Source organism: Malaya genurostris, chromosome 2 (genome assembly GCF_030247185.1).
Source record: "Malaya genurostris strain Urasoe2022 chromosome 2, Malgen_1.1, whole genome shotgun sequence".
NCBI lineage: Eukaryota > Metazoa > Arthropoda > Insecta > Diptera > Culicidae > Malaya > Malaya genurostris.
The window spans coordinates 345,324,339-345,340,117 of NC_080571.1; the positions used below are offsets into that span (position 1 = coordinate 345,324,339).

The window sequence follows — 15,779 nt, forward strand, 5'->3', positions numbered from 1 at the left end:
AAATGTTATCGCGATAAAAATAAAGTCTTGTATTTTTCTGTGAAACAAAGTCAGTTTCAATGCATCCGCCATTTTTTTCGCTTTGGTTTCCTGATAGCATTCTGAAAAAGGAGAGAGAAATAAAATTGGGTCGACAAGGCTGCCAAACACACAGACATTCAATCTTTGTGAAAGCTGAATATTTTTTGCATTGTTCATTGGAATCATGTAATGTACAACCCATACGATAGATTAATGTGATAAAACTTCTCATCAAAGTAATAAAATGTATGCTGGCAACCCGGTACAGTTTGCTCATATACGAGATAGTACAAGTGAAATACGATGCGCAAAGGGAATTGAGCGAGCCACGTGGTCGATTTAAAACTCAACACGTGGCCCTGTGTCCTCAGACTTTAAGAGAATTAACCGTAAATATTTGTCCTGGTATATTTATTTCAACCTGGTGAGCTGTTAGTCAAATCCAGGTAGGCGGTGTAAAAATCACGTGTCTTGGTCTTGTCTTGTCAGTAGTCGAAAACCGAAAGTCCGGAGTCGAAAGAGCCAAAAATGCTATTTACAAATTTAAAAAAAATTCAAAGAACCCCAACATATTTTCTCGTCATCAATTTATATTTTATAGAAAAAAAAACTAATTAATTCCAGATGGCTCCACATGGACATTGCTACTATTCGTTTATCTGTCTTCAAATTCATTTTCAAACCCAGCAGCGATTTAATATTTTGGACTGATGCTGACAATTCCAGAAATTACCAGCTGAAAATTTATATTGTTCCGATTTGAAATAATCTGGACAATCATCTTCAGTATGAAGAACATGGGTGCACAGTGGTTTGAATCGATAAAAACGTGAACTTAGTTCTCTATTCCGATATACATAGTTCCTTTGGAGAACTCATTCACAAAAATATACCCTGTGATTTAACTACAACAAAAAATATCCAAAGCCTACTATGATAAAAGTTCATTTCAACAACATTTTTCCCTTAACAGATGGAAAAACGATGTCTTCTACAAAGTTTTAGAACTTCTAATGAGAAAAAACTTTGCCGAAGAATCTATAGGTCTAACACAAAAAGTCTCGGGTATATGAAGCATTTTCGTTTGAAACCGCTTCAAATCAATTTTTGTACATAACTTTTTTCGCAATTTTTCTCAATGTCTACTATGTTCGAGAACATTACTAAGGACTTAAAATTACATATGTCCCGGTTTCAAGATGCTCGGATGCACCACTAAACTCACTGACTTTCCGAGTGAACGTTTCAACAATATCCTATATTGAAGTCCCGGGAAGTCTTGATTCACAGCTCTTATTCGAGGAAACTGAAAAAAAACTTTCAATACTATCGCGTAAAGAATAAAAACTTCCCTATTTTTGCCTTTCTCTATAGAAAGGTATTAGAATTGCTGGAAAAACCGACTTTCGAACGGAGCCTCGGAGACCCATAGTGTTATATACAATTCGACTCAGCTCGACGAGATCGGAAAATGTCTGTGTGTGTGTGTGTGTGTGTGTGTGTGTGTGTGTATGTGTGTGTATGTATGTGCACTTTTCGAAGATATTTGAACGCGCTCAATTTTCTCAGAGATGGCTCAACCGATTTTAACAAACTTGGGCTCGTTTGAAAGCTACTATCGGGGCATTGATCAAGTTCGAAGATAAAATGGCTGTGACTTTTGGTTCCGGAGATATGATTGTATAAGTGACGTAACCGACAAAAAGCGTTGTATTTGAACGCGCTCAATTTTCTCAGAGATGGCTGAACCGATTTGAACAAACTTGGACTCGTTTGAAAGCTACTATCGGGCCATTGATCAAGTTCGAAGATCAAATGGCTGTGACTTTTGGTTCCGGAGATATGATTGTATAAGTGACGTAACCGACAAAAAGCGTTGTATTTGAACGCGCTCAATTTTCTCAGAGATGGCTGAACCGATTTGAACAAACTTGGACTCGTTTGAAAGCTACTATCGGGCCATTGATCAAGTTCGAAGATCAAATGGCTGTGACTTTTGGTTCCGGAGATATGATTGTATAAGTGACGTAACCGACAAAAAGCGTTGTATTTGAACGCGCTCAATTTTCTCAGAGATGGCTGAACCGATTTTAACAAACTTGGGCTCGTTTGAAAGCTACTGTCGGGCCGTTGATCAAGTTCGAAGATCAAATGGTTGTGACTTTTGGTTCCAGATATATGATGGTATAAGTGACGTAACCGACAAAACACGTTGATTTTAACCGCTCTGGTATATATAAGGGTGCCAAAATTTTGGGATCAACTCTATTTTCGTAAAGTTCTAGTGCTCAAAAGTTTAAGCACCTCGAAAAAAGCCTTCATGCAAAATTTGACCTAAATCGGACATGCTTAAGGGGTGCTGCCCGGTGGTAAAGGTTTTGCAATTTTCGATCTTGAAAAAGCACCATAGGGGGGAGTACATGAAATTTCCAAAATCGAAAATTTTTTTTGATGCCAAAACTCTTAAAACTGCATAAAACATCGAAATTTAGTGCCATCTCAAAAAAAAATTTTTTTGAAAAAATCAACTTTCTGGGACTTATAAAAATTTTCATATTTTTTCTAAGTCCCAAAAAGTCGATTTTTTCAAAAAAATTTTTTTTCGAGATGACACTAAATCTCGACGTTTCATGCAATTCTAAGCCTTTTGGCATCAAAAATTTTTTTTCGATTTCGAAAATTTCATGTACTCCCCCCTATGGTGATTTTTCAAGATATATGAAAACATCACTAAGTGGACTAAGAAGGCTTTTTTTAGATTAGCATCACTGTTCTCATACAAATAGGCAACGCAAATGTCAAGCACTAGTTTGGAAAAATGATGCTGACTGTGTGACATAAACACTGAAGCATGCTTTTGTGAACTACTCGAATCAATCTGAATCAATTGGCGTCTAAAATTATTTAATAAATGTATGAAACATATTTTCATGAGACTGTTATGAAAGAAGAGAAAGGCATTATCACACCACTAGGTGGATTAAGATGGGTTTTGTAAATGAAATTACGTGATACAAAATAAACGAATGCATAGGATTTAGGCAAAATAGTTGATTCATTGCATTGACATATTCTAAACAGTTTTTATAAAATTATTTTAAATCAAGAATTAAAGGTCAACAAATTTCACGCGCAGCTGGATTCTTTGTTATTTCCGGTGTTTTTTTAATGATTTATTAAAATTATTAATTGGTTATATTGGTTGATCTGGGCAGCCGGCTACCGAGAAAAATATTAATTTATTGTTTGAAATATTAATATAAGGTATTTTTTATTATGTATTCAATATACCGATATATGTTATCTCTGTTATTAACGTTGTAATATCAACGGATTTGCGCAATAGTTGATTTTTATCATTCAATTTATAATCCTGAAAGACAATCAATAACATGGAAGAAGAAAACATTCCAAATAAAACTTTTCTCCGAAGTTGGACGTTAGATAATTTAGTAAAATAGAGTAATCAGAAGTGAAACATTGAAAATATCTGTTAACTGAAAGGGAAAAGAAACTCCTGCAATTGTCGCCTTTTTTGACATGGAAGCAGGAACCCAGTGGATCTATTCTTGGTTCATTTTTTTCCGCCGGATTCCACACGGCATCTAGGCTGGTACTGTCCGGAGAGAGCTAATAGGTACTATCAATCTCCTAGTGGACTCCAGCCCCTCAGATTGTCATCTCATCCTTTGAGTCAATGAACTGAACAGAGATCCTTCTCTAACGGCTTCGACGGAATGGATATAAGCTGCCACGTTTTCCGTTCCAGATGTGACTCTTACTTCCGGTATTCGATAAAAAAACGCTCACTAACCATAATGTTGGATTGATAAACTTAACAAAATGTTGCAGAGCTTCTCTTCTAGAGTTGTTCATTCGGTAGAGTAAAATATATTTGCCATTTGATTTTAGTCCAAGTAACTAATAGTTCGTAAAAAAGGATTTGGCTTAAGTAGCATACAAAACATTCCCAACAGTCCGGTTTTAAGAAATTTCTAAAACTTGAATGTTCACCCGACGCAACAGAACAAACTTTGCAGAAGTTCCTTGTACAGCTTTAAAGCAGCGAGAAAGTTTTCTGGGAACATTTTCTGCACGTTCTAGTTGCTAAAAAGTACCACGCGTACATCAAAGCTCTAAAAAAGTCGATACTATCCAGGTACTGTGGAACTTTTGGTTGCTTGGAGAGACGACGCTTAAATTTTAATTTGATATTTATCTTACCAATTTTAACATTCTTCACAGAATATGAAACAGAAAATGACAGTCTCAATCCATTATGGTAGTCACCTTGAACATTGATCTAATTGCCACTTATTATGTGTGCTTAGTGTAATCTAAAATATTCGAAAGTAAAATGCAAGGAAGATCTTTTAGTTTGGCCTTAGCGCTTCGACAGCACAATTTTTTCATTGATTTATTCAAAAATTTTCTGATTTTTTAAACTCGCGCTCACAATGATCAATATTATTCATCTGATTTCATTACATACAATTCTTCAACTGGATATCAGAATTTTTCTTCTATCTGCAGCGGTCATACATTCATATGCATTCCGTCATTAATTTATTTACCAAACAATAATTTTGATACCCAATTAATCACGTATCCATGAGAATTCTCCACAAAACATCTCATTGCGCGCCAAAAAAATATTAGACGATCTAGTATTCTTTCCTTCGACGGCCAAGCACTTATGCAACTCGTTGCGCGACAAAAATCAATCGTATATCTAGCAAGTATAGGCAAGGGTGCGAAAATTTGACATTTTTTAAACTGTCGCCAAACATAAGATAGTCACTGCCAATGATACGCGCAGCTGCTACATTAGGTTTTTTACCGTCACTGCTAACCTCAATCGGATGAACACATTTTGACAGTTCAGCAGTACTGTTTGTAAACAGAAATTTCTTTTGTTTGTTTATTGACAAATTGGATCAGACCATTTACGGTCCGTATCACCTAAATAAAGTTTTAAAACATTTGTTCACGATTGAATACGTTTCGTTTTTGATATTTATTAAATAATAAAGACTAGTTGCAAAGTGTAAAGATGATTGTTTTAGATGTGCTCTTAGATTTTTGTTTAAGCTTGTTTGTAAACAGTACCGCTGAACTGTCAAGGATGAATACTTGTTCATTTGTGTCGTCACGATAAAAAACCTAATTCAACAGTAGCCAACACGCAATAACATGAGAGCTTGGTGCAATCATGAGAGCCACGACACACGATAGCAACATTGAGAGCAGTTAATTTTGTCGCACTCTCTCACAGCAGTCAAAGCCACAGTGTTCGCTCTGTGGTTGTGTACGTACATACTGGATAAGTAGCTGCTTTGTTCATTTTCGGTCACGGGTTTCGAGAATGTCACGAGTTCAAAATGTCATGACATTTTCATAACGGGACTGTCATGTTCGCTGTGACCGATCTGTGGTGATAAATTGAATGCGAATTACCGGTTCAATTTTAAATTTTGAAAATAAAAATCAATCACAAAGCTAGTTGTGGCAAAACTATTACAATTATATACTTAAATTTCATACACGAAGTATCAGGAGCGCAGCTTTTGCCTTTCTTATATGACGCAAAGGCAAGAAATCTTACAGCAGAGACAATAAATTTTGCGCTCCTATTACTTCTACAATTCTGGTTCATGCTAAACGGGGTTTAATTTTTTGATCGAAAAAGTTCCTTCAACCAACTGGAAATAAAACAAAATCACCCGAATTGCCAAAACGAACTCACCATACATATTCTGGAAGTCAAAGCATTTACTTTGCTTTTCTCACTGAACCGCTTTCTTCCAACGGGAGTGCAGAGAAACAAAACACGTAAGGATACAGCAAAAAACCGTCAGCATTGGGAAGCAAGACTTTCTTGTGCATGTCCCCCTACGCCATAATACGAATTTCAAAGTTAAGTCTTGTTGGCGACTGTCTCTCGAAAGTTGTTGAATTTGGAAGGAGCTACTGTGTATTGTGGCTAGCCGTACTCAGATTGAAAAGAGTAGAACAGCTATCGATGAGAGCAAACGGAGACATTCACGAGAGAAAATGTCATGAGACCTATGACATTTTTTATCTGCTATAGTCACGGCGATGTACAATCGGCGACTGCTGTCATTTGTGCGGTTTGACTGCCTCCTGTTTCGTGTCATTTTCTAGTACCGTTCGCAACCCTGAGCATAGGTGACTTTTTCAACGGAAAATTCCATTGTCCATACAAAATAACTTTATTGGTTTTTCCAACTTTTCCGGTAAATTTTCCTATTTTTTTTTATGTGCGAACCCGGCGAGGGTAGAAACTAATCAAACAAAAAAAGTATCACGTAAATCCATCCATTCGTTCTTACGTGATGCAATTACAAAGAATGATCTCTGCATTTTTATATATATAGATTCGTGAAAATTTTGGATTATAAAATGTACAGACTTAAAAGTAAAATAGTTACTCGTCGTTTTGTGTTATTGTGTCATTCATTTGGTATGCATTAACGGTAGAGATATACTGTTCGAAACCGTCAGTTGTGTTCACAGTGACTAAACATAAAATGTATTTGAACTATCAATTTTAGGTTTAGTCACTGTATTCTTCATTTCAAGTCTGCTGTGCGAAATACCTCAATAAGATATTACTCTGCTCACGCGGGTGACAATTTTTAGTATTCTGTTAAGCTATTTTAGCTCTCTAGTCAACCTCACGAATATCGCTTTAAGCTTTTTTACTAGTCGGAGACGAGGGCATAACGAGGTATGTTTTAACTATTATCTTCTGATCGGGTACAGCTAAAACATATTTCAGTTATTTTCAAGTATTCAAGTTCTTAATGAGAAATAGCCAATGAAAATTATAAAAAGGTATTCATAGGACAAAAACAACACTCATAATGCCATTTTCCTCTAATCGGGGTAGCTCGGAAACTGTTATTTGTACTAAAAAGGTGTCGAAGAATAAGTTCTAATAACTCTCATAGTAAGAACGCTGTTTCAACAAATTACAGGTGGTTGTATATTTCATTTAGAAGTTTACTGTTTATGTATGTATAGACTTCTAGAAACAGCATCATTCATTAAAAATCTGAGTTCTTTGAAAGTTATATTTAGACAAAATTTTTGCTTTTCATGCGTAGAATCTAAACTTTTTCTTTCAAACTATTAAAATTTACACCTTATATGAATTTTGAGTGTAAAGTTAATATGTAATCATTTAAAAAAATTGTTTATATAATTTGATTTATTCGGGTAATTTTTTAATTTTTCAAAATGTGTTAGACAGTTTACAGCATTTTTCTTAATTTTTTTTTGATTGCCATTTTAGCAGTAAAGTGGAAAAAGTTCGGTGGCAAAATATTTTTGTTTTTTTTTCTTCTGCATGTCATTTTAATGATAAAAAAACTAATTTATCAATGTTTGGACAGAATTAGTAAAATAGTTTTCCGATATCTACTCATCAAACCCGTTTCCAAAATACCCATATTGTAATGGCATTCAAGAATTATAAATAATCCGGAAGTTGCCATCTTTGATTTTGAAACCACTTCAAACATCGTTTTCCGACATCCATTCATCAAACCCGTTCCAAAAATATTCATATTATAGTAGTAGCCATGGAACATAAATGAGCTGGAAATCTTTTTCATTGTATGAAAAAACCTCTTTTCACGAAGTAGGCTCGTGAAAAAAGATTACGTTATTTGAGATTTGGTTCGTAAAAAGAGTCTCGTAAAAAGAGGCAACGTAAAAAAGTATTCGTAATCGAAAGTTTGGGTGTATAAAATTCCATCTAGAAAAACTTTCGGTCCTTCAAAGTTTCAATTTTGCAATGTAGAAACAAGTGCTCCGAAAGATTTGGCGCCGAAATTTGTTCATTGTAGAAATCCCATCCTACAGGATCTTCTTTAAACTGCTTAAATTGAAGGCTCAACTCTGATATTCAATTTTTACTACGTTGCCAAGAATATTTTGGTTTTCACGCCTGCTTCGATTGAAAGCAAAGTCAACATGCAGCTCGGAAAACTTTCGATTTTCATGCCTACCTAGATTGGATCATGCTACGCTTCTTTTGAGATACACGACCAATGCATAGTGGTTTGAATCGACAAAAACGTGAACTTAATTCTCTAGCTGCTAAACCGTTGATCGGATATACATAGTTCCTTCGGAGAACTCATTCACAAAAATATACCTCGTGATTTGATCACAATAAAAAGTGTGCAAAGCCTACTACGATAAAAGTTCATTTCCAACGAGAAAAAACTTTGCCGAAGAAGCTATATGTCTAACGCATAAAGTCTCGGATATATGAAGCATTTTCGTTTCAAACCACTTAAAATCAATTTTTTGTACATAACTTTTTTCGCAACTATTTTCAGTGTCTACTATGTTCGAGACAATTACTAAAAACGTAAAATTACACATTTTTGTTTAAGACTGTGCACGGTTTGGCCTTTTCCCTAACAAGTTATTAACCATTTAAACTTTTATATACACTAACTTTAACTACTAATAGGAAGCAGGGTCGCTGACAAAAAGGCACATACATATACTTTTTGGAAAGCTTAAATCAAGTAATATAAAGATACGAAGTGAGTAACGTGGCCTTTTTAAATTGTGTGAATGAGACAACGAAATATAGAGTGCTTTTTTGACCATTTTCTTAGGAAAAACGAACATTATAAAATTGTTTATCTTCATATCACGCGTTGTTTGTGATATCGACTGATAAGTTACCTTTAGGTAAAAACTTTTGCAAGAAATTGCAGTCGAGGTATGAAAAATAGAGCATTAGTTTTTACACCAAACGAAAGAGAAGACTTTTCACTATAGCTTACTATTATGACTTAGTCTCAGCGAGTACCGAGTCTTTCGGAATTCTTCTTCAAAGTGAATGTTGATAGGTGTCTTATTGACCGTTATAACAAAAAGTCACGAGATATAACTGACTTCAGTGGAAAATGTAATAGAATTGCAGTAAGGCAACAGATTAGTTACAAATTTCCTAAAACCAAACAAATTTGTTTTTGTTAATTATTATTCTTTATTCTTAGACTGTGCACGTTCTTATACTCGAGTTCAGGCATTTCTCTTTTAAAAAAATGTCTAGACACATAATACATTTACATAATTTGATTTGATACTTTACCGTGTACGCCTGTATGTAACGTTCCACCACTCATATACTTTAAAAGTAAAACTAATTGTCAATATAAATAAACGGTCATATTCATTGAAATTAATTGAGGGGACGGGTATAGCGTGATGGGTAAGTCGATGCCTTATCACGCAGCCCACTTGGGTTCGATTCCCATCCCCGCACATAGGGTCAGAAAATTTTTCTGGCCCGAAGAGGCGAATGACCTTAAGGTTAAAACCTCTATAATCGAAACAAAATAAATAATTGAAATTAATGTATTCCAATTTAGTTTTACATCGAGGATGGTTTTGAATCGAATTTTTTATTCAACTGATGTCCATTTCATAGTACTGTTTATTTAGAAATCGTGTGAATTTCATTATTTTTTTCAGTGTATGGCTTAATTCATAAGAACGTATTTCGTAGAATGCCATGATTTTACAAAAAGGATTCAGCCTTTCAAGCAGGCTACACTTACACATTTCAACACACAAAAATAATCTCAGAAGACTTAAATTTAAACGATGTTTTTAGTCGTACTGGTAATGGTGTAAGATATCATCCTTGAAATGAATTGGATTGGACACTAACGACCGATTCCAATTTTTGAACATTTCCTACAAATCTCTTTTTAATAAACCAAAAATAGTCGTTTTAGTAATTGTTTTTGCTAAGAAAATTGTCAAAAAAGCACTCTATATTTCGTTGTCTTATTTACACAATTCAAAAAAGCCACGTTACTCACTTCGTATCTTTATATTACTTGATTTGCGCCTTTTTGTCTGCGACCCTGCTTCCTATTAGTAGTTAAAGTTAGTGTATATAAAAGTTCAAATGTTAAATAACTTTTTAGGGAAGTGGCCAAACCATGCACAGTCTTCAACAAAAATGTGTAATTTTACGTTTTTAGTAATTGTCTCGAACATTGTGGACACTGAAAATAATTGCGAAAAAAGTTATGTACAAAAAATTGATTTTAAGTGGTTTCAAACGGAAATGCTTCATATATCCGAAACTGTTGGCGTTAGACCTATGGCTTCTTCGGTAAAGTTTTTTATCGTTAGAAGTTCTAAAACTTTGTACAAGACATTGTTTTTCTATTTCTTAAGAGGAAAAAGTTGTTGAAATGAAATTTTATCGTAGTAGGCTTTGCACATTTTTTATTGTGATCAAATCACGAGGTATATTTTTGTGAATGAGTTCTCCGAAGGAACTATGTATATCGGATCAACGGTTTAGCAGCTAGAGAATTAAGTTCACGTTTTTGTCGTTTCAAACCACTGTGCAATGTATTGTTAATAATTATTCCAACTTTATGAAACGGGTTTCAAATGCCTAACCTATTATTCTAAATTCTAACAACCCCAGCAGTTCTAACATCCACTGCTATGTAACAGAATCTTTAATACTTCGAGTACATTTTTACTATAGCTATATTGACCGAAGATGGTCAAAAAAATTATTAAATTGATAAATATGAAACATAGGTTGAATGGGCAAAGAAAAAAAATCTCCACTTTGTTTCTTGTAGAAGTAATATACACTTCTAGGAAACTTACGCCTACACATTTTTAAACGTACGTGATTTATCAACAACTTTATATATACTCTTTTCCAGTTTTAACTTTCTTAAGTTGTACTAGTTTTGTTTCATTCTTCTGATCGGGATTATGAAAAAGACCAACTACAGAAACAGGTGATCAATGACAAGTGCTGGAGTCAGTGTTTAACAAGAACAAGTATAAAATAGTCGAATGTGATGAATGTAATAGTATAGAATCACAACATGTAAAATAATAACTATCCCGATTGATTTGCTCTGGAAGTTGAGGAATACATAATGATAGAAAATAAATTGTTGTAAAAAAATTCATTCACCTACAAGTGTTCACTACTCTACTCGAAAGGCTTTCACGAACTTCTACTTAATTAATTCTAATTTAAACTGAGCCGACAGATGCAATAAGATTATGGAAACGTGATTACAAAAACATGTATTTGCATCAAAATCCAAATTGGCTTGAATCGATAATTCGTTTCACCTCAGATACTAATCAAGAACTGTAAAAATCGATCTGACAGCTGGATGTTAATTTCAAATACATTCCAAAACAGATTGAACGAAGGAAATATGTAACTTAGCCTACACGTACGTAGCAAAAACTACTCAGCAGTTAGGGAAGTTGCAAGTAGAAATGGACTTATGATGGATTTATGACAGTTCGTCGGAAGTATGTCACATTCGAAATGCCTGACGTCAAATTGATGACTCTAAGCTAAGACTACAGATGTGAAGAAGAAAAAACATAACGACCTTCGGTTTTGTTTCAGATAAACTAAACCCGCTCCACACACTACTACTCAGTTTATCTCATGCTTTTTCTATTCATGAACTTACTTTTCCACATGATTTTTTCTTCGCTTCCACTAGAAATTTTTCACTTTCTCACACTATTCCGAAGGTCAATCTTTTTCCCGGCTATGCACAACCTTCTAATCGAATTACGAATCATTTGGTTATTTCTGCTACGGTTCACTTGTACAAACGTGCGTCACATCGACGTAGCTCGCCTACTAGATTCGATTTTTTGACGTCTGAAACCGATGTTATCACTGTTCTCCCCAATTCGTTTGCTCCGTTATTTTCTTTTTTTTTCAAACCCTTTAGAACAGTCGCTTTCACTGTTTACTATTTATACTGTTGCCTCAAGGTCGGAGCGTCCATTGTCAAGGGCTTCTCTCTTGGATTCCCTCTTACCGGCCAGGTTAAGCCCGTTGACCTTAGCACACATTTAGGCCAGAATCTACGACACGGACACGAACAAACCAAACTATAGCCGGATTCGGTACCTAGGAAAACGCGATTAGCACGATATGATCAATCCTGCACGACTGATCGAACCACCTGCGATCACACGATCCTTTTCCTGGCTGGACCTTCTTCGGCTCGGGTACGGATCAGCCGAATCAGCCGAGCAGGTTGGTTCCTCGTTGGATGGTGATTTTTTGGCACACCGAACGATCTCCGGCAGCGAATGATATATCTTCTGTATCGAACGCGTGATCCAGGTCGCGATGTGATCAGTCGATTTACGAACCGAACGATTCCCTTCCAATGTGATTGTAACGTTGTAACGTTGTGTGAGTACCGTTGCGCCGATCTGTGCGGCTATTTATGAAATCTGAAAAGTAAATCGAACCAGAAGGGAAAAAATAAAGTTGTGTTATTCAGGTGGTTGCGGGAAACGGTTATTTGTACAATTACGGAAAGTCGGTTTGCAATGAGATGGAAAATTTTAACGAGATGCTGAATGGTGAGCTGAGCGCAGAGTGAGTGTGAAGTAGAAGCAGTAGCTCAGATCAGTTTTATCGCTAGACAGCGCCTGCTTTGATTTCCAGAACGGCATGTCTGAACGAGCTGTCAGATTCGGTTGATTTTAACGATGCAAAATCTGACTTTCGTCTTCATAATAGATGAGTTTGAATGTACCATGATTGTGAAGTGAACAAGCATTTTAAATATTGTTATATACCCAATAAATAAACTAAAGCAGTCTGCCACTTGGAAGCAAGCAGCATGCAGTTATTCAATCAGGAAACACATTTGTTTATTGACACACCGAAAGAAAGTGACATTGAATTTTTTATTAGAATATTGTAACAGGTAGCTGCATTCATTTAGCGTCGATGCTGCGGTTATAATCCAACTGACAGTAAAAGCGTTTCATCAAACGTATAAGTATAAGTATAAGTATAAGTATAAGTATAAGTATAAGTATAAGTATAAGTATAAGTATAAGTATAAGTATAAGTATAAGTATAAGTATAAGTATAAGTATAAGTATAAGTATAAGTATAAGTATAAGTATAAGTATAAGTATAAGTATAAGTATAAGTATAAGTATAAGTATAAGTATAAGTATAAGTATAAGTATAAGTATAAGTATAAGTATAAGTATAAGTATAAGTATAAGTATAAGTATAAGTATAAGTATAAGTATAAGTATAAGTATAAGTATAAGTATAAGTATAAGTATAAGTATAAGTATAAGTATAAGTATAAGTATAAGTATAAGTATAAGTATAAGTATAAGTATAAGTATAAGTATAAGTATAAGTATAAGTATAAGTATAAGTATAAGTATAAGTATAAGTATAAGTATAAGTATAAGTATAAGTATAAGTATAAGTATAAGTATAAGTATAAGTATAAGTATAAGTATAAGTATAAGTATAAGTATAAGTATAAGTATAAGTATAAGTATAAGTATAAGTATAAGTATAAGTATAAGTATAAGTATAAGTATAAGTATAAGTATAAGTATAAGTATAAGTATAAGTATAAGTATAAGTATAAGTATAAGTATAAGTATAAGTATAAGTATAAGTATAAGTATAAGTATAAGTATAAGTATAAGTATAAGTATAAGTATAAGTATAAGTATAAGTATAAGTATAAGTATAAGTATAAGTATAAGTATAAGTATAAGTATAAGTATAAGTATAAGTATAAGTATAAGTATAAGTATAAGTATAAGTATAAGTATAAGTATAAGTATAAGTATAAGTATAAGTATAAGTATAAGTATAAGTATAAGTATAAGTATAAGTATAAGTATAAGTATAAGTATAAGTATAAGTATAAGTATAAGTATAAGTATAAGTATAAGTATAAGTATAAGTATAAGTATAAGTATAAGTATAAGTATAAGTATAAGTATAAGTATAAGTATAAGTATAAGTAGTTAAACCCCTCCTGAAACTTAAAAAAATAGTTATGTGCGAGTTATGTACTGACTGAGTAATACTTTCAAACTTTCGAAAATGTATGAAAATGGATCGAGAATGGTTTCTTCTAGTCAATTGTTCAAAAGATGCGATTTTAAATTGCCCGACGTTTCGACCACTACATTAGGCATTTGTCAAGGAATCCTACAAGGTTAGGCCAGAACTTCACCTAACCGTTGTGTGATCGAACGAAAGGCAAAACTCTACTTGAGAGATACCCCTTTTTGTGATCCATACTGAAACGTTCCATAACTGCATGTTCCGTGCCAAACCTTGCACGTATTTTGGCAGCGAACTCGTCTAACTGAACTTTTTCGCCAGATCTCGGCTGGAGATCCCAGGATTCTGTTTTATTGCCTTAGCAAACTTCTACGATAGCAATGTTCTGCTCGACTCAATGTTAATGTTTTCGCAGTAACCGAAAGTCGGATCCAGATAAAGTTCAACAATTTTGTATGCGGTCAGAAGACCATTCGTTTGAATCTAGCTTTGCTTTGCTCAAAAGACTGAAACTGACAGTGAACAGAGCTAATCGAGGGGTCCTATTCGAAGGATACATAACAAATCGCAGACCACTTTAACATGAGTTTATCTTTGCTGGAGAATAGTAATTGCAAACAAATGTTCATTGTTCAAAAAGAAACATCGGTTAAATTAAACCTGAGTTGTTCTTGTAACTGTATCAACAACAAAAACCATTACAATTACCCAAAATGTTTATTCCTATTTTTTTCTGCGTGGTATCACGCCAAATTTCAGCTTAATATTATAATGTTTCAGAAACAAACTTCCACGTGTTCAGTTAGTTTCATTTCAATCTGAGAATGTCACAAAAATAACACAAAAATGACACATAAATGACACAAAATAACACAAAAATGACACCAAAATGACACAAAAATGAAACAAAAATAATTCAAAAATGACACACAAATAACTCAAAAATAACACAAAAATGACACAAAAAATACACCAAAATTACACTAAAATAAAACAAAAATGACAAAAAAATACACAAAAATAACACACAAGTGAAACATCAATGACACAAAATAACACAAAAATAACACAAAAATGACACCAAAATGGCACAAAAATGACGCAGAAATAAAACAAAAATAATTCAAAAGTAACACACAAATAACACAAAAATGACACAAAAATGACACAAAAAATACACCAAAATTACACAAAAATAAAACAGAAATGACAAAAAAAAATACACAAATATAACACACAAATGACACATAAATGACACAAAATAACACAAAAATGACACCAAAATGACACAGAAATAAAGCAAAAATGACAAAAAAAATACACAAAAATAACACACAAATGACACATAAATGACACAAAATAACACAAAAATGACACCAAAATGACACAGAAATAAAGCAAAAATGACAAAAAAAATACACAAAAATAACACACAAATGACACAAAAATGACACAAAATAACACAAAAATGGCACAAAAATGACACAGAAATGACACAAAAATGAAACAAAAATAATTCAAAAGTGACACACAAATAACACAAAAATGACACAAAAAATACACCAAAATTACACAAAAATAAAACAGAAATGACAAAAAAAATACACAAATATAACACACAAATGACACATAAATGACACAAAATAACACAAAAATGACACCAAAATGACACAGAAATAAAGCAAAAATGACAAAAAAAATACACAAAAATAACACACAAATGACACATAAATGACACAAAATAACACAAAAATGACACCAAAATGACACAGAAATAAAGCAAAAATGACAAAAAAAATACACAAAAATAACACACAAATGACACAAAATAACACAA

At 33.5% G+C, this 15,779-nt stretch overlaps 1 protein-coding gene across 4 annotated transcripts in view; it reads right to left on the reverse strand.

The window, feature by feature from the left end:
* Window positions 1–15,779, reverse strand: part of LOC131431951 (P protein) — a 276,436-nt gene that overhangs the window by 232,785 nt on the left and 27,872 nt on the right. For 3 of the 4 annotated variants that reach the window (XM_058597931.1, XM_058597933.1, XM_058597935.1), the window contains exon 2: window positions 11,553–12,336. In XM_058597931.1, coding sequence (XP_058453914.1) covers window positions 11,553–11,562 — 10 coding nt within the window. In that variant the 5' untranslated portion in view covers window positions 11,563–12,336. The remainder of the gene's footprint in view (window positions 1–11,552; window positions 12,337–15,779) is intronic. The other variant, XM_058597932.1, reaches the window with a different exon arrangement.